Source organism: Mustela nivalis, assembly GCF_964662115.1.
Source record: "Mustela nivalis genome assembly, chromosome: 6".
NCBI lineage: Eukaryota > Metazoa > Chordata > Mammalia > Carnivora > Mustelidae > Mustela > Mustela nivalis.
In genome coordinates, this window is record NC_139025.1 from 31,800,956 (window position 1) to 31,828,519 (window position 27,564).

At 45.1% G+C, this 27,564-nt stretch overlaps 1 protein-coding gene across 1 annotated transcript in view; it reads right to left on the reverse strand.

Annotated features, from left to right (window-relative positions):
* Positions 1–27,564, reverse strand: part of SUSD6 (sushi domain containing 6) — a 94,138-nt gene that overhangs the window by 31,558 nt on the left and 35,016 nt on the right. Inside the window, exon 2 of the mRNA XM_082734008.1 lies at positions 18,165–18,365. Coding sequence (XP_082590134.1) covers positions 18,165–18,285 — 121 coding nt within the window. The 5' untranslated portion in view covers positions 18,286–18,365. The remainder of the gene's footprint in view (positions 1–18,164; positions 18,366–27,564) is intronic.

Consider the following 27,564-nt stretch of genomic DNA (forward strand, 5'->3'; position numbering starts at 1 on the left):
CTATTCAACCTATGTAAAAGTTTCTTAGGAGGGTGTGAAATTTAAAAACTATTCCTCATGGCTGAAGAGCCTGGGAAACAGCAGATGCCACTCACAAAAATATATTCCAAAACTTCTAGAAGAAAATATAAGAGCCCATCTTTATGAAAATTGGAAAGAATTTCTTAAATAATTTTTAAAAACCCACTACATTCCAGAAGGGAAAAATATTAATAAAGTTGACATTGAAAGCAGCAATGGTTCTCAAACTCTTTGTTATAGGCCCCTTTATACTATTAAAAATTGAAGATCCCCCAAAGATTTATCTATGTGCTACATCTATCAATGTATATCACAGACAAAAATGAAACTAAAAAAATCTGTATTGTGTATTCATAAATTTAAAAAATAAAAACAAAAGGGGCGCGTGGGAGGCTCAATGGTTAAAGCCTCTGCCTTCTGCTCGGCTCAGGTCATGATCCCTGGGATCTAGCCCTGCATCCTGCATGGGGGGGGGGGGGTCTCCGCTCAGCAGGGAGCCTGCTTCCCTCTCTCTCTGCCTGCCTCTCTGCCTACTTGTGATCTCTGTCAAATAAATAAATAAAATCTTTAAAAAAACAACAACAAAAAATGTCACAGCAATCATGTTAACTCATGTCATGTAGCCTCCAGAAACTCTACCCCACACCTGTGAAAGAATGAATGAGTACAGAAAAGGCAAATAGCATCTTAGAATTGATATGAAAACAGTTTCAAACCTTGTCAACCTGCTGAAAGGATCTTAAGGACCCTCAAGAACCTCAGCCATAGAGAAAGGGAGGGGCCTAGCTGGCTCAGTTGGTAGAGCATGTGACTCTGGATCCCAGGTTGTTTTGAGCCCCACGATAATAAAATCTTTTAAAACATCTACAAAATAAGAGAAGTTAAGAAATACAAAATTAAAGCCACATGTGGATTCATGCCCATCAACTGGCAAAAATTCGTATCTAACAATATCAGGTATTGCAGAGCAAGTGGAGATCTAAGGATGTTCCTATACATCAGTAGTGGTGGAAATGGATACAACTACTTTGGAAACCCATGTGGCAACATGTAGAAAGCTGGAGCTGTATACCTCTGTTAATCCAGCAGCCCTGCTGCTAGATATCTATGCTAGAGAAAATCTTATATACATGCTTATGACACATGTACAAGATGCTCCTTGTTGGGGTGCCTGGGTGGCTCAGTCATTTAAGAGTGTGCCTTTAGCTCAGGTTGTGATCCCAGGGTCCTGGGATCGAGCCCGGCATCGGGCTCCCTGCTCAGCAGGAAGCCTGCTTCTCCATCTCCCACTCCCCCTGCTTGGTTTCCCTCTCTTGCTGTGCCTGTCAAATAAATAATATCTTAAAAAAAAAAAAAAAATGCTCCTTGCAGTACTGTTCCTAACAGTGAAAAACTGAAGTCACCTATATATCTATCAATGAGAGGATGGTTACAAATACTTTGGTATATTAACACAATGCAATGGAATACTGCAGGTAAAATGAACATATCAATATGGTTAAATCTTAGAAACAATGCTGAATGAAGGCAGGGAGGGCTATGGGAAATTAAAAACATTTAAAAACATATAAGACAATATTCCATATTGCTTAAGAATCTAAGTATAAACATGCAAAACCTGTATATGTAATATATAAAACACATGTAAATACACATGTAAGTATGCAAAAACACAAACATGGTTGGAAGGATACACGTGAATTTAGGACAATTCTCAAGCAAATATGGCAAAATAATACATCTGGGCAGCAAGGCCCCAGGTATGATATTGGTCTCCATAGTTTTTTAATGTTTTTAACATTTGAAATTTTTCACTGAAACACTGAAAATGAGATAATAGATTTCAAGTGGCTACCTCCTGGAACCTACTGCACACTTAAGTGTCAATATTTTACAATCCCAAACTAAGGCATATATATCATTTCTTAACAGGGGTATTTGGTAACTTGGTAACTTATCTAATCCTCCTAACCATCAGAAGTCCCATTTGGTCCCAAAATACAAACAGAAATCCCAAGATTCACCAAGCCTGGTAAATCCTATGGAAGACCTGGGATTACCTTTTCCTGGGCTCTCAGTGTATAGGACCCCGAATCCCAGACCTGTTTGCGCCCAATGACTGACCTCTGACCACCACCCCCGACCCCAGCACACTCATCTGAAAGCTAAGCTACCAAATAGCATCTGTAAAAATGCTTTTCTCGACAGTCAGAGGAACATGCAGTAATTCTGGGCATGGACTTCATTTTTAGGCTGCTCAGCCTCAACCGCCCCACCACCTGCCTTCAAGACAAGGGAGCAGCCAGATTGCCCGGGCTGCTTCCAGAGTTAATTTTCATCATTTAACCTTCACTCCACCCATTCTTCCATACTTTAGCCTAAAGGCTTAGTCCATAGGAGAGGGATCTCTATGATGTCCAAACCCAGGTCCCCTTCGTGCAACATGGAAGGCATGAGCATGCCTTTAGGGTACAGTGTTTTTCAAAGTGTGCCCCCCCCACAACCTGTGACAGAACGACGGGCAACTGGTTAAACAGCTTCTGCCTCTGGCAGGGAAATAATGAAATAACTGCACCCTTGGTTTCTTCCCTGAGGAGAACTGAAAGGCTGTTAAGACTGCTTGTCTTGTCGAAAAACTCCCAGAGAATGAAGACTGTAGGGCTGCATCCCAGACCAACCACACGATTCTTTGTGGGAGCGGGGAGCCCAAATCAATTTTTAAAAGCACACTAACGCTGGAAAAGCATCACCCCAGCAGATGTTGGTTTCCTAAGTCTGATAAAGGGACCAAAACTGTACCATGTTCACTGTATCCCAGAGTCTCAGGCAGCTAAATACCAACCAAACTCCCTTTCCCAGAAATCCCTTCCCACCAGCCCCAGTGGAAATCCCCGCTCTTCTAAGAACTTTCCTGGACGATGTCAGCATGAATTCTCTTCCTTTTAATAGCATTCAGTACCTGAACCACTTAAGGGGGATGAAAATGTATTCTTACCTTTCCCCCAGTTAGATGTGAGGGCCTCAGTTCCCGGAAGAGGGCCCAGTGTATATATAAGAGCTTTTTAACACTTAAATGGCTGACTTAAAGCTAAAGACAATGGCATAGGGAAGTCAATACTAAAACACACACATATGCACATACACACAAAATCGGTATAAGAAGTATCTGCTTTTTGGGATCTGCTTTTTGGGACCTGGGCTCAGATCCCCGCTTTATCCTTGATTGGCTGTGAGCAGTTCATTATTGTGAGGACACCAACATGACATGATACATGAGAAAGTGTTTTGCATATTGTCACCTGCCAACAGTATAAGCTCTTGCAGCTACTGCTACCGTTATTTCTCTGATTTCAAGAGCTGATTTGTATTATTTATTCCTCTTTCCAACCCACGAAGGAAAAGCACAGAAACAAGGATTGAAACCATAAGAATACAGAGAAATAAAGCCTCAGAGGCCACAGTTCCCAAGGACTGTGGGCAGCCACCGGCCAGCCAGACCTCACCTACTTGGGCCTTTGCACCCCAACTGGGCAGGGAGGAGGTGCCAGGGAAACCCTCGGCAACCAGAACGGTGTCTGGCACAGCACAGGAGAGTTTGCATTACTGCCTGGGATGAGAGGCTATGGGGAATCCTTCCCATCTGTACAGAAAGAACTAAGTAAAATTTTATAGGAGCAGGTGAACTAGACTGAGGCCTCCAAGTGTGTGTGAACTTCAGTGTAGCCACAGTCTCTGTCAAAGCCTGTCATTAAAATCATCTTCAAACCACTCTTCCAGCAAATGAAAAGCAGAGTTCAGTATCCAGCTGCCTCTGATTAAAGTAGGGTAGTGGGGGAAAATGAGAAACAGAGTCAAGATTTCCAATTACCACTAACAGGAGGGTTTTCAGAAGGGAGGAAATTAATGGAATCATCAAAAGGCTGATGATTTGACTTAAAATGAATTAAATCAATCTCAATCTTTCCCTGTTTCAATAAAAACCTTGGGCTGTTCAGTTCTTGAGCTTCCTGAAAGCCGCCCAGGCAGGATCAGAGGGGCTAAGTGACAATTAGCCAAGGCTGGGAAATCTTCTGTTTGCCCCTACAGCCAGGCTGGAGAGACAGGGCCAGACAATAGTTCTGAGGCAAACAAGCTAATTTTTCCAAGCCAGGAGTCTCTTAGCCTACCAATACAAACATCAGGAAATAAAGGTGGAAAACGGGGTCAAACTCAATCTGAAGAACAGCAAATCCCTCTAGGATGGGGAAAACATTCTGTAACTTATAGGTACCTTAGAAAAAAAAGGTAAAGACCAGGGAGTTCAGGAGGTGCCCCCTCACACAGACGGCTTGAGTAGGGCCTTTCGTGATGTCCTCAGACACTCCCAAACCCCACCACACTCAATACACCAACAGGGCAGGCTAGCTTCACCAGCGCACAGGTGAGATGAAACATGTCTGGAGAGAGGGAAGGCGGGAGGGCAAAGGAGGACAGTTATGCCAAGCTGGAAAAAGGAAGGGAGAAACTGAAGGAAAGGAAAAGAGGTACAGGGATAGAAGCCTCTATGCCATTCACCCAGCAAATATTTACCAGGCCTACCAGGAGCACCAGGCCTGGCAGTGGAGGAAGTGGAATAACAATCCTGAGCACCCTGGAAGCGAGAAGGGAACAAAAAGCCTGTGAAACCTTGCAGTCAAGTGTGACGATGTGTAGTAATGGGCCTGGGGCCCGACGACCATGCTAAGTCATTCCTCTCTGGACATAGGTTGTATGGAAGCAGCATAATGGCACAGGCCAGAGACTCTCTAGAAAGAAAAGTTACTCCAATTCCCAAACTGTTCTCTAGTTTCATTTTGGGCAAGGCAGTCTCTGGACAGGACTCTGATCAGTACTGCTTATCAACAGAAGTTTTCCCGTACGTAGAACATTAGAAGCAGGTAACAAGTATGCAGAAGTTCCTGAGCATGGTGGGGGAAGCTATCAAAAGAGGCATTAGCGAATCCCAGGTGTCAGAACTCAAAGGGCCCTGGAAAGCTTGTCCACCTCTCCCCCCACCGCTGAGCAAATAAGGGGCCTTCAGTTACTGCTCTTTAGAAGCAGTGCTGGTGCCGGTGCCCGGGATCCCCGGCTCGGGGCTCTGCTCTTCATACTCTTTACACCCCAGACCTTGAGCTGTGGAAAGACTTCCTAAAATGCAGACTTCCAGGACTGACTACTGCCTAAGAGGGCAGAGTAAGAAGTGGGTGAGGAGAGGATGTCCAGGATGACCTAGCCAGAGGCTCGCAAGGTCCACCCTACACCCCCTCCTGCGCTCTCTCTGCGGGACGGTGGGCAAGGACCAGAACCAGGCCACAGAAGGTCAGAGACAGACCTGTGAGCTTCTTCCCTTACTCACTTAACTTTTTCCTAGTTTCCAAATTACATGGGCCTGCCTGCAACATCCTATTTCTGAACCACTTCTCCCCATAGTGGGTTCAAGACCTCTCTATCCCTCTGTCCCCACCTTACCAAAAATTGCTCTGAAAAGATCAGATGGGCTTATTCACCTCAAGTGTAAACTGGTGGTTTCCAAAATGTGATCCCCAGATCACCAGCAGCAGCATGCAAGAATTTAGCAGAAATGCAAATTCTTAGGCCTGCTGACTCAGAAACTCTGGAGGCAAGCCCAGCAATATGGGCCCTCCAGGGGATTGTAACGCATGCTCAAATTTGAGACCCAATGGAGCGTATAACCTGTAAGGTTCAACCTGTTGCTTCTCTCCCAATATGTGACTCTTAAATGACACACCTGAATGATCTCTAGAATCTCAAGCCTAGGAGTCCATGTAGCTGCCACTGGAAGGAGAAACTTCCCAACTCAGCATATTCTTCTCTTGCTTCCAGGGTCCAAAACCTTATGCAAGAAAATACATCAACTGTCCTTCAAGCCTTAACCAGAGGCAGGAAAGCATGGGCATGGGGAGAAAGGTGACCCTGCAATGCGAACTGTAAAGCAGGACCTCTCTTCACCAACTCCCGACTAGTGAAGCCTTTCAGAAGGGAAAAAGGTGGCTCAGTGGGCCTAGACCTCTCCCTGACTGTGGCACTGACTTGAGGTTGATCTGCCCAGACACCATCCCACCAAATGCAAACTGCAGGTACTTGTTCTGCAGTAAAACTGGCCTGGGCCAGACACTCAGGGAGGTTTTTGAACCCCCTCCATGGGGTTTCACCCTGAGACCGACAACAAGCACCTACTATGGGTCCCTTGACACTTCCTGGGACACAACGGAGCAGCACGTGAGGCTCCAGGGGTGTGTGTCAGGAAGGTGGGACTGGGGTGCCGGACTGGCACTGCAGACACTGCCAACCACAGCCTTAAGAGAACAGCATTAACAACCCCACCAGCTCCCGCTCTCTGTCCTTGTCCCAAACCTACACTGATTAGCCTTCCTCTTCTCTAGCTTATCCCGGGGCCTAATCTCAAGAGGGACTCTGTGGCTTCTTAGAGAAAAATGGATGTTGGACTTCCACGTCTCTTAAAGCCCTGACTAGGACAACCTTGTCTAACCTGACGGTGAAGAAAAACAATAATTTTTTAAATGATGTCTCCCTTTCTCCATCCACCTTCTTTATTCCCAGAAATGAAGCATCATCACATTCAGAGATCCAAGCTTTAGATTTCTACTCCACAGATTTGGGCTTCAAACTCAAGATTTGGGGCTCTGTTGGCAAATTTAGTTTGATCTTGTATAAAAAGGGGCCACTAAATGCCAGCCTCCCACCCAGGGATAAATGAAGGATTAACCAGTTACTGTTAACCAAGTGCTTTGAGCAGTTTGGAAAAGAGACGCCAACTAAAAAAAAGGAATATTATAATAATCCTTTCCATTAGAATAGACTTTTGTTGTTCACCCAGCACTTCTACATATATGACCTCATCTAATCCTATTATCCACAGTCTTAATTATTCCTGCAAGGCCAGGTCTGCCATTACTGCTAACAGAATTTCTGAATACCAGAGAGAGGGACCTCAAAACCTCTGCCCTGCCTAACCACAAGATAGAGAGAACAAGAGCGTGGACAATGAGTTCCTCTGCCGAGAGCCACTCTCAAGAAATCCTAGACATATCTGGACTGGCAGTCACAAAAGCTCTCTACGCCCCAAACACATCAAATCACAGACAGTCCTCACCCCAGCGTCTCCGATTACCCCAGCGCCAATCCAAGCTGAAGACTCCTGGAATATATCTGCACACCCCAGATGCCGGCTGCTCCTCCACTCCTCTCCCTTCCAAACCAATTAGGAGCCTCCTCCACCCTTCAGCCTCCCGTGGGATTCCGGACTTGAGCTAGACCCCCATGGGACCCTGTGCTATGAGTCAGACTGGCTGAAAGAAGGAGTCGTTGTCAGAAACTCTTCCCACGGGCTGACTGGGCTGAGGCATAGCATGAGGGGCCTTTCCTGAGTGACCCTGTCCCCTCCAGCAGGCTGGAAGGGATCTCACTTAGCTGGTCACTTTGAGTTCCCACAGGCAAATAGGGGCACAACTACCAATTCTTCTCAGCCCCAACCTTTCCTACAACTTGTACCAAAACCAACACCCTCCTCCAGCCTGCTTTATTTCCAGTTTAGACTCATCCAACCCTGAATCCATTAGCTGGTGTTTGCTTTCTCTTAAACCCTTTGATCCTTGAGACATTCCAGCCCAGACCTTGTTTCTCTTCCTCCTACTCCCTCTCCTCTCCTCCTCGACTGGAACAACTCAGCGGGAAAGGCACTGGCTGCTCCAGCAGCTTCTCACCTCCCAGAAGCTTCCCCAACACTGCGCTGTTGGTGATCTTCAGCCCCATCTCTGAACTCTCAAACTAAGGCTTGACTTTATTTTTGTTCTAAAATCTCAGCTTCCGATCCTGCTCCACCAAGACAGAGACCACCCCTTCATCCAGGATGGCGAGAAGCACACCAGTTTAGGGGACAGCGTGCATAGGACTTCCAAGGTTTCAACAGAAGTAGCACAGCAAGTTCGAAAGGAAGGGTCAAGGAAGCAGAGCAGACACTACATTCCACTCTCTCCCTGTCCTCCTTACACTTGCCCCCACCATGCTGCCTGTCCCTGCCACTGGTGAGGTGCCACAGAACAACAATAATGAGAGAACACCACGACCCTACATGGCCAGTGTGTTATCATCCTGATATCGCACACAGGAAAACTGAAGGACATCAATTCTGAGAAACTTGCTCAAAGTGATACTACGTGTTAGTGGCAGAATTAGGATTCAAACCAGCCTGTCTGGCCCCGAAGACTGTATTCTCTCTCTCTCTCTCTCTTTTTTTTTTTTTTAATTAACATATAATGTATTATTTGCTCCAGGGGTACAGGTCTGTGAATCCTCAGTCTTCCACATTTCACAGCACTCACCATAGCACATACCCTCCCCAGTGTCCATCACCCAGCCACCCTCTCCATACCCCCCCCACCCCCCAGCCACCCTCAGTTTGTTTTGTGAGATTAAGAGTCTCTTAGGGTTTGTCTCCCTCCCGATCCCATCCTGTTTCATTTTTTCCTTCCCTCCCCCCCAAGACCCCCACTCTGCCTCTCAATTCCTCATATCAGAGAGATCCTATAAAGACTGCATTCTTAACCCTACTATGAAATCTCGTCTCCCCTACTCGCTGGCTCCTACTTGCCTCTCAGCTCTGGGTATAGACTTCTCTCCCTCAGAAAAAGCTACTGGGGCCCTCCCTATCTGAGTCAGGAACCCCTCTTACATGCAGTCCTCTAGTCCAGGGCCTGCCCTGACCCCAGCATGAGTCACGCAGAAACGCAGCAGGTGCAATCTTGGCGTGCAGCAGGGGTGTCAGCAAGTGACCAAGTACATCAGAGGATCAGAGGAGCTGTCTGCTCTGCGCTTCTTCTGGGGTACAGCACTGGCCCTGGCTGCAGCTGCCCTCCTCTCACGGACATACCACAAGGACCCAACTACAGCAGAGACCTTCCACCACAATTCAGTCCAGTGCCTGGCCCCAGAAAGCCCTCCATGGCATTATATACTTCCCGCTGTCCTCCCTGCCCACCTTATGTCAACACTCACTTGCTAAATGAGGTAATGCTGCTGAGGAAAATACCAAACCCAGTAGGTACCACAGCAACCCTGGCCACCCCGAGTCATTAGGTCTTGGAGCAAGTCTATAGGGTGTGTGTATCATAGTCTGCAGAACAAGGAGTTCAGGTTTCCCAAAGCTGCAATTCTGAGAAGTCTTTTTTTTTAATGTTTTATTTATTTATTTAAGAGAGAGAGAGAGTGAGTGTGCGTGCACGCCAGAGAGAAAGCATGAGCAGTGGTGGGGCCAGGGAGGTTGGGGGAGGTAGAGGCAGAAGCAGACTCCCCACTGAGCAGGGAGCCCAATGCAGGACTCAATCCCAGGACCCTGGGATCATGACCTGAGCCAAAGGCAGATACTTTACCGACTGACCACCCATGCACTCCCTTCAATTCCCAGAAGTCTTAACAAGCTGTCTGATTCCTTTCCATCAAAAATAGTCAAGGTTCCCAGAACTGGAAACTTGTTCTTTGGGAAACCTCTGACAACCTCAATTAAAAGGACTAGGAGCTCCTACTAATTCCATGCAAGAAATACACACAAAGCCTACTCTCCTCCCTCCAGACCTTATTAATTCTAGTAGTAAGGGTATGAGCGGGGTCTCATAAAGGATGTGACTTGGAATTGAATTTTGAAGGATGAAGAGTCAGGTTTAGGAGGAAGGGGAAGAGGCACAATTCCAGCCACAGGAATCTAGCCACTGGAAGAATAGTGAAAACAGGCTTTGAAGGTGTTAATGTTCAGAAAAAGGAGTCCCCTTGGCCTTGACTTGAGAGATGAATAGAGGGAATTATGGGTGGGAAAAAAGGGGAGCCAAACCCATTCTTTCAACCTGGGAATTATTTCTTTGTATGCCAGGCCATGTTTTACATATACAACCTCATTTAATTCTCACAAGCATCTTATGAAGTAGGCATTATTATCATCCCCATTCTAGCGAAACAAAGAAAGTATGGTAACACAGATAGCTACGAGTAGGGGCCACATTCAAACTGAGGCAAGTGGACTTCAAGGTCCATGCTTTTAATCAGAATACACTGCCTCTCCAAAAACAAGAAGTCCATAAAAAAGAAAGAATCTTGCCATCCACAGCAATATGGATGGATCTAGAGGATATAATGCTTAGTCAAGGGGCGCCTGGGTGGCTCAGTGGGTTAAGCCGCTGCCTTCGGCTCAGGTCATGATCTCAGGGTCCTGGGATCGAGTCCCGCATTGGGCTCTCTGCTCAGTGGGGAGCGGGGAGCCTGCTTCCTCCTCTCTCTCTGCCTGCCTCTCTGTCTACTGTGATCTCTCTCTGTCAAATAAATAAAATCTTTAAAAAAAAAAATAATAATGCTTAGTGAAGCACGTGACATAAGTGAAATAAGGCAGGGGTCAGAGAAAGCCAAATTCAATGTGATTTCACTCATCAGTGGAAATTAAGAAACAAAACTAATGAACAAAGAAAAAAAAGAGACAAAAAACGCAGACTCTTAGCCACAGAGAATGCACTGATGGTTACGGGGTGGGGTGGAGGGATGGGTGAATTAGGTGAAAGGGATTAAGAGTACACTTAACCGTAATGATCACTGACTAATATACAGAATTGTTGAATCGCTATACTGTACACCTGAAACTAATATAACCTCATATGTTTATTACACTGGAATTAAAAACAACACGCAAGGGGCATGCCTGAAGAATAATGACAGCCGGATGTCACACTGAGCTGTACTAGTGACCTCAATGGCCCCATGAGAGCTGTGGGTGGTATTTACTATTTTAAGGTGTTTATGAGTTGAATCCTATCCCACCTAACAAGAGACAGCTCTGTGAAAAAATGCTAGGGTATAGCAATGTTTTTTTTAATAGTTATAATCTAGGGGAACCTAGGGGCACCTGGCTGACTTGGTTGGCAGAGCATACGACTTTTTTTTTTTTTTTTAAGGTTTTATTTATTTGACACAGAGAGAGAGAAAGAGAGAGAGAGAGAGAGTCAAAGAGCACAGTGGCAATAGCGAGGGAAAAGGAGAAGCAGACTTCCCACTGAGCAAGGAACCTGATGCAGAATTCGATCCCAGGACCCCGGGATCATGACCTGAGCTGAAGGCAGACACTTAACTGACTGAGCCACCCAGGCACCTGGAAGAACATACAACTCTTGACCTCTGGGCCCCACGTTGGGCATAGAGATTATTTAAATAAACAAATAAATTAACTTTTTAAAGAAATAGTATAATCAGGGTGCCTGGGTGGCTCAGTGGGTTAAAACCTCTGCCATGGTCCCAGGGTCCTGGGATCGAGCCCCACATCGGGCTCTCTGCTCACTAGGGAGCCTGCTTCCTCCTCTCTCTGTGCCTGCCTCTCTGACTACTTGTGATCTCTGTCAAATAAATAAATAAAATCTTTTAAAAAAGAAACAGTTATAATCTCACCCTATCTTCCAGTACATTCAGATTTCATGCATTAGGCTGGCTTCAGGTGAGGCAGGTAAATAAGGCTAGGAGAGATCAGCAGCCAGCAACCCTTTTTCATGCAGCAGCATAGAAAGGTTATCTCTAAATACGGCTGTCCCTCTGGGCCTCAAAGCTAACACAAGTCAGACCAAGGTCACTCCTGACCTGGCCACACTCCAGGCAGCCAGCCACCCAGAATGGAAGTGGAGGCTCAGACCCTCCACAGGCTCACCATCCTGAGTGAGGTAGAGGAAAGGAATCTCCCAGAGGGTAAGAGGTGAGGAAAAGAATCAACCTGCAAACCTACTAGAATAATTAAGAACTTTGAAAGCAGGCCCTAGGTTTTTCAGTTTTGTTTTTAAAGCATCCTGTGGCCCTTTTTGCAGAAGGAGTTGGGCATCTAAGGATATCACCCTCGCTCACAAATTAGGCCTGGGTAGTTAGGGCACCTTTGCTTAGAAGGTGGAATCTGTTTTGACTCAGGGCTTTAACCAAAGTGAGACCCACTCAGATGTTCAGTTCACTGGACTCCTGGTTTCTGTTCCTCAAAACTTACAGTGCAAGGCTGATGCCATGCGTCTGAAGTGTTCTCAACATGGCACAACAATCAGCCTGAGGAAGGTAATTTCTCAATATCTTTTCCTGATGCCACCCTTCAGCAAGCCCCATAATGACCCATCCAGCCGCCTCCCACAATCCTCAAGTCTTTTTATAGTCACAGGTAATTACACCATGGAGAGATTACATCACTTCATCGGCAGTGTTTACAACTGACAGGAAGATGCTGTGCTGATGTTTTGGGAACTACATCCTCATTTAGCAAACAATTTGCTGTGGTTCCTATTGTTCTTTTCCAAGAATAGAACCTCCTTGGCAAACTTTGTGCCTAAACTGGGAACCAAACAACTAAGGGCCATTGTAGATGAGAACAGAAATCACCACAGAGGCAAACATGGTAACCCAGTGATGACTCCTTCATCCTTTATCCACGGGAGAAAACACAGACGGCGTCTTTCTTTCTGTCAAAAGAATCCTCTGAAGATTGCCCTGAGTGCTCCAAAAGGGTGACACAAGAAATGGGTCTCAGAGAAGCCTACCACTCAGCACAGGCAGTGTGGTTCTCAGCAGACCCTGGGCAGCAGAGTTAAGACAGACTGGACACAAATCCCAGTCAGCTTCTCCACTGACTGCTGCCTGTCTCTGAGTGGGTTATGTAACCTCTCTCAGCCTCAGTTTCTCATCTATAAAATGGTTACATGACCACCCAGCACACAACCTTTCCGAAAGCTTCAAATGGGATGATACACAGAGAGCCTGACACATAAATGATGCTCTGTATGCATCAGCTTCCAGCTTGTCCTCTCCCCCCAGCTCAGTGCACATTACCTCTGACCCCAGATCCCTTCAGAGATGGCGATGGTGAGCCAGAACCACCTGTCAACCCCTCTCCGCTACAGCAAAGTCAAGGGCCAAAGCCACATCCTATCCCTGAGAGCCTTGTTCTCAGCATTTTCCATCTTCAGTGAACACTAACTGCCAGGCTTTCTCACCCTACTGCATAGAAACATAGATGGCTGTTTTCCCTGCTATTTTAAAATTGGTTTAGGTGCTTGTGTGATATTTAACATGGCCTAGAGTGTCATGGAAACACTTTAAGGGGGGGAAAATCAGAAACAGGAGCACCTGGGTAGCTCGGTCAGTTAAGTCTGCCTTTGGCTCGGGTCATAATCCCAGAGAGCTGGGATCAAGCCCCACATTGGGCTCCCTGCTTCTCCCCAACATTGGGAATTCTGCTTCTCTCTCTCCCTCTGCTCCTCCCCTCCTCGCTCTTCTCTCTCTCAAAATAAGATCTTAAAAAAATTAAAAGTCAGAAACAAGTAAAATACAGTTTTTTTCCAGTAAATCCCCTCAGGAAAGGGAGAGAATGAAAATCAAAAGCTTTTCACATGAGTCAGCAAGCAGGCGGGTTGAGACCATCACACTAGACCTTTCCGGAAGGCAAAGGGGTTTCAAAAAGACCAGTCCTTCCTCAACTGGTCAAGTCAGACACCTAGTCCCACTTCCTTACCCTGAACACAAAAAATGACTTTGCATCTTTAGTTTTGTTTTTTTAAAGACAGCAAAAAATGTCATCTGCATAAAAATCTCCTGCCCAGCATGACTCAACAGCGGGTCACATACCAACTCTGTTGTTATCATTATTTGGGAATTACAGCACACATTTTATAGGCCAAGTATCCTCCAATCATTTTTATTAGGCTACACAACACCAACCTCACATCCTTAAGGATTTTGTTTATGTTTTGAAGGAGACACAAAGAGGTCAAATAATTTGCCTAAGGTCATAAAACATGCTTCTTTTCTTTCTTTTTTTTTAGATAAAGTTTCTTGAGATCATAGGTAAAGGCACCTAGGGGGCTCAGTCAGTTACGCATCTGCCTTCAGCTCAGGTCGTGATCCCACCCAGAGTCTGGGATTGAGTCCCACACTGGGCTCCCTGCTCAGCAAAGACTCTGTTTCTCCCTCTCCCTCTGACCCTCCCCCTGCTGCTCGTGCTCTTTCTCAAATAAATATATAAAACATATTTTTTTAAATCACAGGTAAAGGGAAGGAGTTGTGAGATCTGAGAAAGGCTGCTACACAGTCAGGACCCTAATTCTTCTCTAGCCCAAGAAGAGAGGGAAGCTGGGTACTCTGCATATATATACATACACACACATATACATATGTATATATATATACACACACATATGTATATATATAAAATATATATAATATATATATAAAATATATATATACATATACATACGTGTGTGTGTGTGTATTTTTTTTTTTTAATTCTGGTCTGCCTACACAGTGTGAACCAGGTGTGAAGATAAAATATGCCTCCTTGGGGCACCTGGGTGGCTCAGTGGGTTAAGCCTCTGTCTTCAGCTCAGGTCATGATCTCAGGGTCCTGGGATTGAGTCCCACATTGGGCTGTCTGCTTGGTGGGGAGCCTGCTCACCCCCCCGTCAAATAAATAAAAATCTAAAAAAAAAAAAAGCTTCCTTTTGTCACTCCCCAAAAGGAGACTTCTAATAATCTTCTCTATCTGTTTAAGGAAACCAAGATGGAAAACTGAACCTCGATCATGGCATAACTCTGCACCAGAATTCTCTAGTGCCCGTCCTACATGATTCTTTTCTACACCTGAGCAATTATGACCAAGAATAAAGGTGACTGTGGTATTTTATAACCAGAGACCACACTGATGAACTGCCCCCCTACAGGATGCCCACTTCCCTATGTCCAGTGGGACTCTCACAGAAGCACATTCAAAGTCTACTAGAGCCCACTGGGTAACAAAGACTGTGTAATTTACGAGCACCTCCTTTTAAAACGCTTCCAGAGTGGGTGTTCAGGTGCAGCTACAGGAGCTGGTAAGATACATACCAAGAGGAAAAGGGGACCTTTCCTGAACTGAACTGCCTTTCCTTGACCTCAGAGTATCTGAAAGTCTAGGTTTCTTGTCAAGCCTATCTGGCAAGCTGCTTATGGCAGGCACAGCCATACAGGTGTGCTCGGGTTTCAGGCCAAGGAGTGGGTGCCTTCCTCCCTAAGAAGCCACTGCAGAAAGGGAAACGCACTGGCAGCGCCATGATACACTGGATCTAAGTAATGGGGCCACCCCTTCCCCTGCCTGCATCCTGCTCTGTGCCAGTACACATTTTACGGGGAGCAGAAAAGACCTGGGGGTGGGGTGGCAGGGGAGGGAGGATTCTGTGCAGATGGGGGAGGGAAAAAACTACAGAGCCAACTTTTCCATCCTGCTCTGAGCCCACACTACAGACATACGTTTTTCCACATTGGAGAATAATAATCCCTTTATCCAGCCAGTCTGAAACCATCAGTCCCTGATAATTGAATTCAGACCTTGGATGGAAAGTTGGGAAGGTGTGCGTAGTTGGAAAATGGGGTGGGAAATGGGAGGAGGCAAGGGTGGAGCCCATAAAAAAGAGGGTGGCAGTAGGTGGAATGGCTTAATGAAGCTAAAGAGGCTAAAGACTTCAGAAACCAAAGGCAGACATTCTACCCTACTATTGCCAGGTCACACAAAGGGACAGCTCCCCTAATGCAGCCTGGGAAGAAGACGGTCTTGGTAGCATACCAGGCACTAAGCCAAGTTCTGATCCTGAGTAAGATGGTAGGACCCTAGCCGTAGGACCCTAGGCGAGTACATGACCTCTAAAATCCTAGCTCCGACAGTCATTCCACTTATGCACATACTTATTGAGCACCATTTGTTCTGGGCTAGGGGCAGGGCGGCAAATCTCTTCAATAAAGGGCTAAATGTTTTAAAGTCTAAATACTTTAGGTTTTGGGGGTGACACAGTTTATGTCACAACTACCCAACACTGCCACTATAATACAAACAGACACAGACAAAATATATTATGAATGAATATTGCTATGTTCCAATAAAACTTTATTTATGGACACTGAAATGTGAACTTACAATTTTTATATATACACGAAATAATATTTTGGTTTTTTCCCGATCATTTAAAAATATAAAACCATTCTTGGCTCACAGGCCATACAAAAGCAGCATAGAGGACTTGGTCCAGGGACCATAGCTTGCCAACTTCTACTCTAGACATACAGTGGTGAACAAGACAGGGTCTTCATATCCTGTGGCTCTGTGACTACCACTTCTAGAGAGGGTCTCTGGCTCGGGCTGCAAGCCCTGAGAACATAAGCCCTGCTTCACCTGGCTGTATGTTGGTGGATCCTGGCCACTTTTTCCTCTGGAACTTCATATAGCCACAATGCCCAGACTGTGGGGTCCCAATCATTAGCGGCTTCCTTGACTGTGCTAAGAGCTCCTCACAACCAGAGAGATCTTAGGCTTTATGGCAAAGGTTTAAATTAAGTGTCAGAGCAGGGTGAAGAGGAGGCAATGGACGAGAAGATCAGTACGTGGGTGGTGGAGAAGGCTACAGTGCAACAAGAGACGCGTCACTATTTCTCCCAGCAGCTCAAAAGAAAAATCGTAGATGAGACTGCACCATTATCTGTATGTGTTGGGTAAGTGGGTGGTGGGAGATGACAGAGAATGAGAGAGAGCACTGAGCTATGGGGACTCTATACACTGCACTATACCACACTGCCCCTATCCTTCTGAAGTCCCCTTCCAGAATCTAACTAAGATCCCTCTCTACGGAACGCTGTCCAAAGAAAACTACCATCTGTATATATCTAATGAAGTCTGGTAGGGGCCACATTACTATCATAATTAGTTGAGGGGTGCATGCAGCTCAGTCGGTTGGGCGTCCAACTCTTGATTTCAGCTTGGATCGTGATCTCAGAGTCGTGGGATCAGGTCCCACATTGGGCTCCCCACTCAGCACAGTATGTTTGTCACTGTCCTTCTGTTCCTCCCCAACTTGTGTGCATGCATGCTCTCTCTAGTAAATAAATACACAGAAACTTTTTAAAAAATCATCATCAGGGGCACCTGGGTGTCTCAATGGGTTAGGCCTCTGCCTTCCGCTCCGGTCATGAGCCTTGGTTCCTGGGATCAAGACCCAAATTGTGCTCTCTGCTCAGCGGGGAACCTGTTTCCCTTACTCTCTCTCTGCCTGCCTCTATGCCTACTTGTGATCTGTCTGTCAAATAAATTAATAAAATCTTTTTTAAAAAAAAATCATCATCAGTTGAGACCCCTACTGGTGCTTGCAAATACAGAGGCTCTATGGAGGTTCTCTAGCATCACCCAGAGGCCTATGGTACAAACCCAAATACGCCCTTTCCTAGAAGAACGTCGCGTGTAGAGGACCACATGAATAGAATCTGGAAAGGTCTTCAGAGCACTGTGGAAGACAATAAGGATCATACAAACTCAAAAAGGCTCACGGCTGCATTTTCAGCTGCTGCTAGGACCCCTACACCTCACCAGATTCAATCAGAAAGTCCTCAGAATCACGAAAATACAGAAGGAGGGAACTGAATATGGCCTTAAAGGTACCTAGGTCAACTCCTTCGTTTCATAAATGGAGAAACTGAGCCAAGGAATGGCGAAATGGCATGTCTGAGATCACGAAGTTTAGAGTGTCAGTGACCAGGTCCTGGTTTCACTAAATTACAAGACCTCAACTCTACTTATTCTGAGAGAAAACATAAAGAGACAAGAAACAAACAATAATGAACTAACAATCATGAAGCACCAATTGTGTTAGACTAGTCCCCAGGTAGGGACTAGTATCACCCCATTCTGTCGCTGAGGAAACTGAGGCTTAGAGAAGTGAGATCTGCTCAGATCCCAGAGCCAGCAACAGCAGCACTGGACTCAGAACACTGGCAGTCTGATTCCCAAACCTGCTGCCTATCATGCTCTGAAGGCTACAGCTCCATCCTCCCTGGTGACTCCAGCTGTAGGGAGAGAGCCCATAACAACATTCCCTGGACGTTCCTACACACCCCTCCCTTCAGCTGGCTCAGAGGCCCCTTACTGCCACTCCACTTGACTGGCCCCCTGCTTTACCACAGCACAAAGACTCCCTGCAACTGGCCTCTAGGTGGAGAGTCCCCTATCCCAGCTTCGAGAGAAAGAAAGGTATGAGCCTTTTCCCTCCCCCACAGAAAGGCAGGCCCGAACCCACCTGAGGCAAGGCTCTCTCCAAGGAGGGTACTAAGGATCACCAGCGGAAGGAACACTCCATGTCCCACGGAGGCCACGGCCAACGCTGCGGTGCTCTTTGGTGCTATCCTGCCATGGCACATCTTTTATCCGTCCAAGTTATTTAAAAAAAAATGTAAAAGCCAGAAGTAAGAATTCTAAAGTCAGCCACGGGTAGATTTACCTATAAAACAAAACAAAACAAAACAAAGACATAAGTGAAAGCTCCAGCCTTAAGTTTGTTGTACGTAGACACTTTGATAAGGAAGCTATATAGTCACAAAGTTCAAGAATTCTAGTAAATGAATTCCTGCTGCCAAGAAAGGACAGCTGCCTAAGTGGCTTTTCAACTTTTATCTGGGAGAAATGCAGCAGAGTGCCACGAGCGTCCACAGCCAGGAGTCAGATCCTTGCAACAGGACAAGGACACAAGCACAGGCTCATCTGAAGATCTGTCGGGCACAGCAGAGCTTTCAGAAACTCCCCGGCTCTGCCCCACTACCTCCCAGCCTCCAGCAGAGAGGAGGGGAGAGGCGGCTGTTGACACAGTGCTACACCCCTGAGTCAGGCTTTGCCTTTGCCACCTGGACTCATAGCAAGTTCAACCAACCAAAAGGAAAAAAAAAAAGAGAGAGAACACGTGTCTTAAAGGGAGAAATACACCGCCTAGAGAAGGAATGCAGCAGTGGAAGCCAAGAGCCCTGGCCAGGCTTGTTCAACTGCCAGAGGCTGGATGAGCCCCTGAGGATCTGACACTGACTCCATAGCCATGACTCTCAAAAATGGACCAATTAATCCAGGCTCACCCAACACACCTGTGACCCCAGAGGCCACACTTGTTGATTGCACCTGACAACAACTAGAGGGAGGACCATCTCTAGAGGGAGGACAGTCTGTAATTGTTTATGTTTGGTTGGGTTTTTTTAAAAGATTTTATTTACTTATTTGACAAACAGAGATCACAAGTAGGCAGAGAGGCAGGCAGAGAGAGAGGGGGAAGCAGGCTCCCTGCGGAGCAGAGAACCCAATTCGGGGCTCCATCCCAGGTCTCTGGGATCATGACCCGAGCTGAAGGCAGAGGCTTTAACCCACTGAGCCACCCAGGCGCCCCGACGGTCTGTAATTGTTAACTGCCCCTCTCCATCCCATTCAGACTATGACTTAAGACAACTAGGAACCAGTCTTTTAAAAAAAAAAAAAAAATCAGGGGTCAAGAATTTCAGGGATTACTTTTCTACCTGCCTTCAGAGAAGCTGAAGAGTTGATACAGGCCTATTATATTTTAGTTAACTCATCTGATTTCATTTATCCTTGTTTATAACAGGTATTCCAAATAAGATTACACTTCCTTTTTAAATTCCATACACATATCTCCTTCTCCATTAATAAGGTTTCATGTAAATAGATAAGGGAGCCGGCCATCTACAACCCTAATAAAGGATACCCCTGAGATTCTGCCAGGGATATTAACCAGCCCTGCCTTCTATCTATGTCTGAAGCCTTGACTGAGGCCTACATCCCCTGCTAAAAAGAGTTATTCCAAACAGCAGCATGAGTTGTCTCAGTATGAAGGAAAAGCAGCTATGAAAGTCTTCAATGAGCATGAGCCAGGGGTTCAAAAACAGAGCTAACTTTACTCACTACCACCAAATAGCTGTGAATGTAGCAGTCTTCTCTCCACAGCTTTTACACAGGCTCCAACTTGAGCCTTTAAGCTGTAAAAAACGGATGGTTCCTGAAGAAGTCTGGGGGTAGAGTCAGTAAGTGACCCAAATCAGTACACAAAACTGTGTACATGTAAATATGTGGCTAAGAACAATGGAGGTAGAATGCCAAAATTCAAATCTGTTTACCATGTGACCAAATCATTCTCTTAGCCTCAGCTTCCTCATCTGTAAAATGGGAATACTAACCATAGGTCTTCATAGGTTTGATGTAAAGATTATCAGACAAAACACTTGGCAAGTCCCTGGCACTTTGCAAGTCCTCAGTGAACACTGCCTGCTATTGCTGTTGTAATTATTAATAAGGACTGAGCTTGATAAGACCTTAGAGGTCACAAGGTTTCACCTCTTCATTCGACAGATGCCACAATCAAGATCAGAAGAGGTTGAAGAATATGGCCAGTTAGCAAATTTTGGTTCAAATTTTGGAACCAAATTCAAAATTTGGTTCATTCAAACCAATTTTGGTTCATTGACAGCAGGCAGCTCTACCAAGTAGTCATCATTCCCTCAAGGCAACAGCCCACAGATCACTGAGAATAATAATACCTGGTTGTGCCCCATCACAGCATGTGCACAAATACTTCTGTAGTGAATGGATGGCACCGGATCAGAGTGGTGTTTAGATGTTCTGTGCACAAGTGAAGGCAATCAAGAAAGATTACCCGGAAGAAATGATGCTGACTGCTAGTGTTAGTGAAAAAGGAGAAAAAAAGTACCAAATACAAGTGGAACAGAACAATGAGAGCACAGTACTCTTGGCAGAGGCAGAGTTAAGGGCTAGGCTAAGAAATTTAAACTTTACCATGAAAACTATGTAGCACTTACAGGATTATAAACAGAGAAGTTATAAGACCAAATTCATTTAGGAAGATACTCTGGCAAGGATTTTGGAGTCGGGTGTAGGGGGCATCAAGTGGTAAAGGATCTTAAATTTAGTATTTTATAATTAATGTGGAGCTCTTTTGAGGGCAATTTGACATCTGTCCCCAAAATGCATATATTCTCTAACCTATCAATTCTACTTTTAGAACCTGTCCTCAAAAATCACATGAGCAATGATGTAGATGTAAGATAATCACTGCATCCTTTGTACCGGCAAAAGATTGAAGTGAAACGAGTTTAACAAGTTGTCATACACACATGTAATGGAATACTATGCACTGGTTTGAAAAGAACTAGGCAGGTCAGTCTGTACTCATATATGGAATCACTTCCAAAATTAGCACGTGAAAAAAACCACTTGTGAGTATGCATGTATTTTTAAAGGGGATACACATATACACACATGCATGCCTGGAAAATCTCTCTCTGGAATGATGCATAAAAAATTGGTAGCTAACGACTGCCTTCGGGGAGGAGAAATGAGTGATTAACAGGAAAAGAACTCATTTTTCACTGTACATATTCCCCTTTAATCTCCTTGAGCCATGTACCGTGTACATGTATTACATATTCAAATGGGTAAAAATGTAAAATAAAATTAAAGTAGCAAGGTCTTCTTGCACACCGCCTGTCTCCTCCCTCAACAAACTTGACATTCAAATAAAACTGACTACCCCTCCTGCCAGGAATACAGTCACTTCCAGGGCTCAGCACAAGGGGGCATCTCCTGGGGGAGTTCTGACACTTCCTACCATGCCTACCTCCAGTAGAACTAACCCCCTTACATCCCAAGTATCCTGAGCACCCTGCTATGACTATACCTCTAATAGGTTAATATATCTACATGTTTATCTGTTTCGCCTCATCAGACTCAACAGGGTACTTAGGAAAAGAGAGGGCAACAGGGCCTGGCACCTGACAGGCAGGAAACAAATGCTTGCCAAACTCACGAATGCTGTGGGGAGGAGCCCATTTAGTACTGGGAAGAAAATGCATACAGATGAACTCCTGTTCTGTTTTAAAGAAACAACGGACTCCTCCCTTATTGTTTAAGCAGCTACCTGGGCCAAAGGACCAATTCCACCATGAAGCCTAAGACCAGATTAAGGGAAGAACAGATGGGGGTAATGACGATGGGAGCTCTACAAAGAAAAAAAGATGAACAGAGGGTAGTCAGTGGAGTGTTTACATGCAAGGCCAGGCCAAGAGTTAGTGCTTCAGAAGTAACACAGAGAAAAGGGAAGACCTACAACCCCAGGTATTGCTCAGAATGGGAGAACCCAGTTATTGTAGAGAAAGGGTTACCTATGTACATCTCTTCATTTTAAGAAGGGATCTGCTCTGAACACAGAATTTAAAAAATAAAACCTATCCTTGAATTGTGACTTTAGATTAAGTGAAAAGAAAAACACTTCAGAACAAATTAACTATTCATTACCCCTAGAGAAACACACAGACAAAAACTTGGAGGAGGAGGAGGGGAAGGAGAAGAATCTATCTCACTTGAGTATTCCTTTGGTACCTTTCTTCCCCAGACAGAAAGTAGATGCTGGTTGGCAGGGGCTGGGGGAAGAAAGAACAGTTAGTGTTTAGTAAGTACAGAGTTTCAAATTTGCCAGAAGAGCTCTGGAGATGGACGGATGGAGGTGACAGCTGTACAATAGTGTGAATGCACACTTAAAACTGGTAAAATACACATAAAATGAAATCGATCGTCTTAGATCGATTTCATTTTATGTGTATTTTACCACAAAAAATTTTGGGGAAAAATTATGATTAAAGAGGAGCCTGGCCTCATGTTCAAAGTTGGCACTCATCCATCCTCACAAGGCATGGAACATTTAAACTTAGAGGTACAATGGGGAAAGGGTCCTCTCTGCCACCAAACAGCTGGCTGATCACAAAGGCTCCCTGGCTTCCATTTCCATATCTAAAAAAGGCTTGAAGGTCTCTCTCAGCCAGAGAATTCACCACAACATCCGAGCTTCTCTGCATATAATACAACTCTGCCCGCCTTCCCCTCTAAAATATGGGGTCAGGAGGAGTCATGGAAAATCTAGATTCATCCTGATATTTTTCCTTGGGACTGGTGCTGCTGCCCCAATAGCATGTGGTAAAGACAGTCTCCATGAGCTAGAATGTCTGGCCCTCAAGGTCAGCATCTGGTCTCTCACACCTCTGTGAACTCGGAACATTAAAAGCTGGGTGACTGTGCTCTGCTAAACGTCATGAACAGTCATTTCCTTTCAGAACAATCCTCTATGAGGCCCCATGGCTCTGATTTTGGGGAAGCCACTTACCTCACCTCTGCCTCTATACCCTTGTCTATAAAATGGGGTTGTTGCTTGCTTTAACTATCTCCCTACTCTGTAGTGAGGCTCAAAAAGGACAAAATACAAAGGAAAGCTCTATAAACTGGCAAAACTCGGGTCCTTCTATATACAGTTTGGCCTAGGAGCCAAGACAAAAGAGACCTATCTATGGGCATTCTTTATCTGCCCATAAAAAATGATGATGCAAACATGACACGCTTCTGGAGTAAAGGACAACCTGTAACACAAGCCCAAAGTCCAAATGGTTTGCTTGCTTATTGTTGCCACAGATGCTTCCAGGTTAACCAAAGAGCCTGAAAAGATTAAAGGTATCCTGGGAGTCACCTTCAAAAATGGCTCATAGCTTAGGGTAGCAGCAGCAGCAGGTGGGGCCAGCTATGAAACACCTAGGGCACCCTGCCCCTGAGACAGCTCAGGGCCCAGATCTCCTCAGCCCACGTGCCTGGCTGCCTCGGTCCTGCTGGAGAAACAGGGTCATGTAGCATTCTACTGAGCTCTCCTCTGCGGAGGCAAGAGTCCCAAGAGTCCTGACTCTGTCAAACTCGGCTCCCAGGTACAAAGTAAGTTTCTCTCCAGTTCTGTGAGATCAGCCTCAGTCTACATGTAATTTTCAGGACAGATTATTTCATAAACAATGACCTATCTCTCTGTTAGTTAAGAGAAGGAACTGGATGGGTAAAACCAACGTAAGTCCTTTTCTTGCTTCAGACCTAGTCCAGAAAGGGGATGGTGGTAGTGGAGAGTCTAGAACAAGAAAGTCTGTTCCTTTGATTAGTCATCTTCACCAACCCCAATGCTGCCATGTGATAGGAGAAGACAAAGAACAGTTTGTGAAATGTGACCAGAATTTAACCAGTTAATTACCTTTCAGAATGTAAAGATAAGAAGTCTTAACTCTGTGAGGATGTGATAAGTCTCCCAGAGGGTATGATAAGAGAAGTGGCTAACATGCCAGGAAGGCCTCCCTTACTGCTCCCTTTCTTCCCTTCCATGTCTCCTCCACTTCTCTCCTACTCACTCTGAAACAGCTTGGCCAAAGCAGCAAAAGATATCTAAACGTTAATCAGATCTTAATGCCTCCTACTCTTCCCTCCAAAATGAAAAAATGAAGTTACTTCTAGACATCTTCGGTTTCCTTTTTTCTCCCCTTGTGACTCCTTCCTCTGTATCTTCCCCTTTCTTTTGTACCACTAACATGCAAGGGCTTCAACAGGCACAAAGTGTTCTACTGGACTTGGAGATCCTCAACAGCCAGAATGACGCCTTATCCATTTTCTTTTTATCTCCAGGTCCAAAGCCCAAAAGAAAAAGTCAAATTCTTGTTAAAATTCAGCTCCTAGAAATCCCAAAATAACCTTCAGCTTTCCTCATAAGCCACCTAAGTCAGAGTAGGGCAGGTGTTAAGAGTATTTATTTTTTTTTTAATTGCTTTGATATTCTTTGTATCTTTGTCTGGTTTCCCCAGAACTGCTCCCCACATCCTCCCGTTGTCACACTTTACCCCTACCATAGTCCTCAAGCTTCAGACAGCAGGGACAGCAGCAGAGACACTAACCCAGCCCCACACCTAAGCTTCTAAGTCTCCAATATCTCTTCTAGAACCTAACAGCAGGATGACTGCAGCATGGACCTAAATGCACAAGACAGCTCTAAGTCCCAGCTCCACCAATCAACAGTGGACTGGCTTCAGGCAAGTCAATTATTCTTCCTGGTCCTCAAGGGGTGGGCCTGGATGATCCCCAAATGCCCTTTCAGTTCTAAGGAATCTGGAATGTCTTCTAGGGAATAGGAGGGGCCCAGAAATATTTCCTCTGAAAACACAAGTCAACAAAAGTTCTAACTGGAAGGAAGAAATGTTAAACCCATCCTCTTTGTTCTGCATGAGCAGTCCTCTACCCCTTCTACTCCCAAGACCCATCTCAGCATCCATCTCCCTCTGCACTGCAGCAAACTCAGGAAACTCCACTTTCCCATTTAGAGCTTAATCAATCCATCAGCACCATTTGTATAGGCCATCCGTACACAGTGTTCCTAAAGTGCTTTCCAAAAATAATAAACATCTAACAAAAAACCCTGGCCTCTGTGCATGCGCATGCGCACACCACACAGATCACTGCAGAGCTGTAGGCCCAGAAGGAAAGAGAAAACACACAAGAGAGGACAGAAGAGAACAAAACAACACAGACTCAAGACAGGACAGAAAAAAAGGAGAATGAAGGCAGAGTGGCTGTGAGCAGGAACTTGGCTCAGGCCATAAATTTCCGACCCTGAAGGCAGGAAACCACTTCTTCCCTAAGTCCCAGCTTCACCAATGACTGATGGGCTGAGACAAATCACACCGCCTTCCTGGGCCTCTGTTTCCTCATCAGTAAAATGAAACAGTTCAACTAATTGTTCCTAAGGGAGGCTGGGATCGTGAAAAGATTCTAGCAGACTGGGCCAGAATCTCTGCTCTGCTTGGATAGTATGAGCTGGGTAGTCTAGGGTAAATTATTTTCAGTTCCCATCTATAAACTGGACACACAATACCCACTCTTCATTGGGCTGTCGTGAGGTGGAAATGAGATAAACATGAAGGACGCAGGATGGTGTATGGGGCAATGGGTACTCAAATCAATGTTGACTAAGGCCCTTTCCTGCTCTAAAAGGCTGTAATTGAGCACCCACTGGATTCCTGAAGGGCACTGTTTCAGCTGGGCTAGAAACATATGCCCTGAGCCGAGGCTCAAAACACAGTTTAAATGAAAAAACAGCCAATAGGTCAAATAAGTAAACATCCAAGGTTCTCCCTATGACGTTCTAAAAATGTATTTTTTAAAGGAACTTCACATTCCCTCCCCCCAAATTATAATTATGTTGACTATACTAAGGCAATATTTGTATTCAGAGAGACCTAGGAGGTTTTCTAGTCTGAACATGTTGTAGGAAAGGATGAGGCACACAGCTTACATGTTTGATACATATATGTGTGTACACACACACACATACACACACACACTTATTACCTCATTAAATAGGTGTCATTACCCCCTTTTACAGATAAATGAAATCCAAGGGACCAAAGTCTATTCTTCTCCTGCTCTCCTACTGCAAAGGGCTTCCTGATCTTTTTTTCCAAATACAAGGTCAAGTTTAGCCACTTCTCTTCTGAGAAAACTCATCAATTCAGCCCATAAGCACGGAAGGCCCTTCTGAACCCAAAGCATTACTCCCTGGACCATGAATGGGGCAACCAATCATGTCCCTCCCTAGGGCCTGCTCACGGTTACTTAACTGCTGTATGCTGCATTTACTGCAGGTAGTAAATTCTGGCAGAGACCACCAACTCTGCCTCTTTCTACACCCCAAAGTGCTCAACATTTACTTGTTCACTGAAGGGGGAAAAGAGATAAACCCAAAAGACATAATTTGTGTAGGAAATGCAAGAAAGCGAAGTTGCAGCAGACATAAAACAGGAGAGGAAAAGGGCATAAATCCTGAAGTTTTGGCCAGGTAGCAATACGTGCTTGGCAGAGGGGCTGTAATTGGTTCCTAGACCCGAGAGATATATCTACGTGTCATCACATCCCTCTGCTTGGTTCCCATCAGAGCTGAGCTGAGCAGGCTTCAATACCCACTGGGCAAATAAAGTCTGGGAAGCTGATTTGCTAAATCTGACTTTTTAGGGCTCTGTGTTTGCAGTGACTACGCTGCAGTTCAGCAAATATTTACTGACTGTCTTCAGTGCAAGGCTTGGGTGATCACGGAGATGAAGTTCAGCACAGACATGAATTCCTTATTCTCAAGGAATTCACAACCTATGTGAGAGGAATTATATGTTTATCCATATAACACTGTGAAAGTGTTAGGAGGGTACAACAAAAGAGTTGTTTTTGTTTTTAAGTGCTCTGAGAATGTAGAGGAGATGGGAACAAAGACTTCTGAGTGGGATTAGAGGGAAGTGAAAGAGAAATGTTGAACTGGACCTTCAAAATCATGCACAGACCTAGTGGGCTCTCAGGATAGATTTGCATGCATAGTGCTAATTACAAAGAAAGAAAAAGAAATGGAGAAAAGCAATTCACCAAAAGGATGGCAGAGAGAAAGAAAAAAAAAGTGGTAATTTTGTCTGCGAGGCACCACTGAATGCTGTGTCTGGTAACAAGAAATAAATATCTATCTATATACCTTCAATCAAGATGTTTAGGTGCTAGGTTTTGGTTTCCAAAGTACTCAGAGCTATGCAGGAAACACCTCCTCCAGGTCAAAAATAGCAAACCCAAGAGAACTGGCTGATGCACTTATGTTTACTTTTTACCATCTCTGTGGATGGCTTCCCAAAAGCCCCCAAATGGGATGGTATAAACAGGTCTGTGTCACTTCCTGGTTCTCAGGCCTTCTGCTACATTCCCAGTCAGTCTGGGAAGGTTGCCTATTTAAAAATAAACTTTAAAAAACTCAC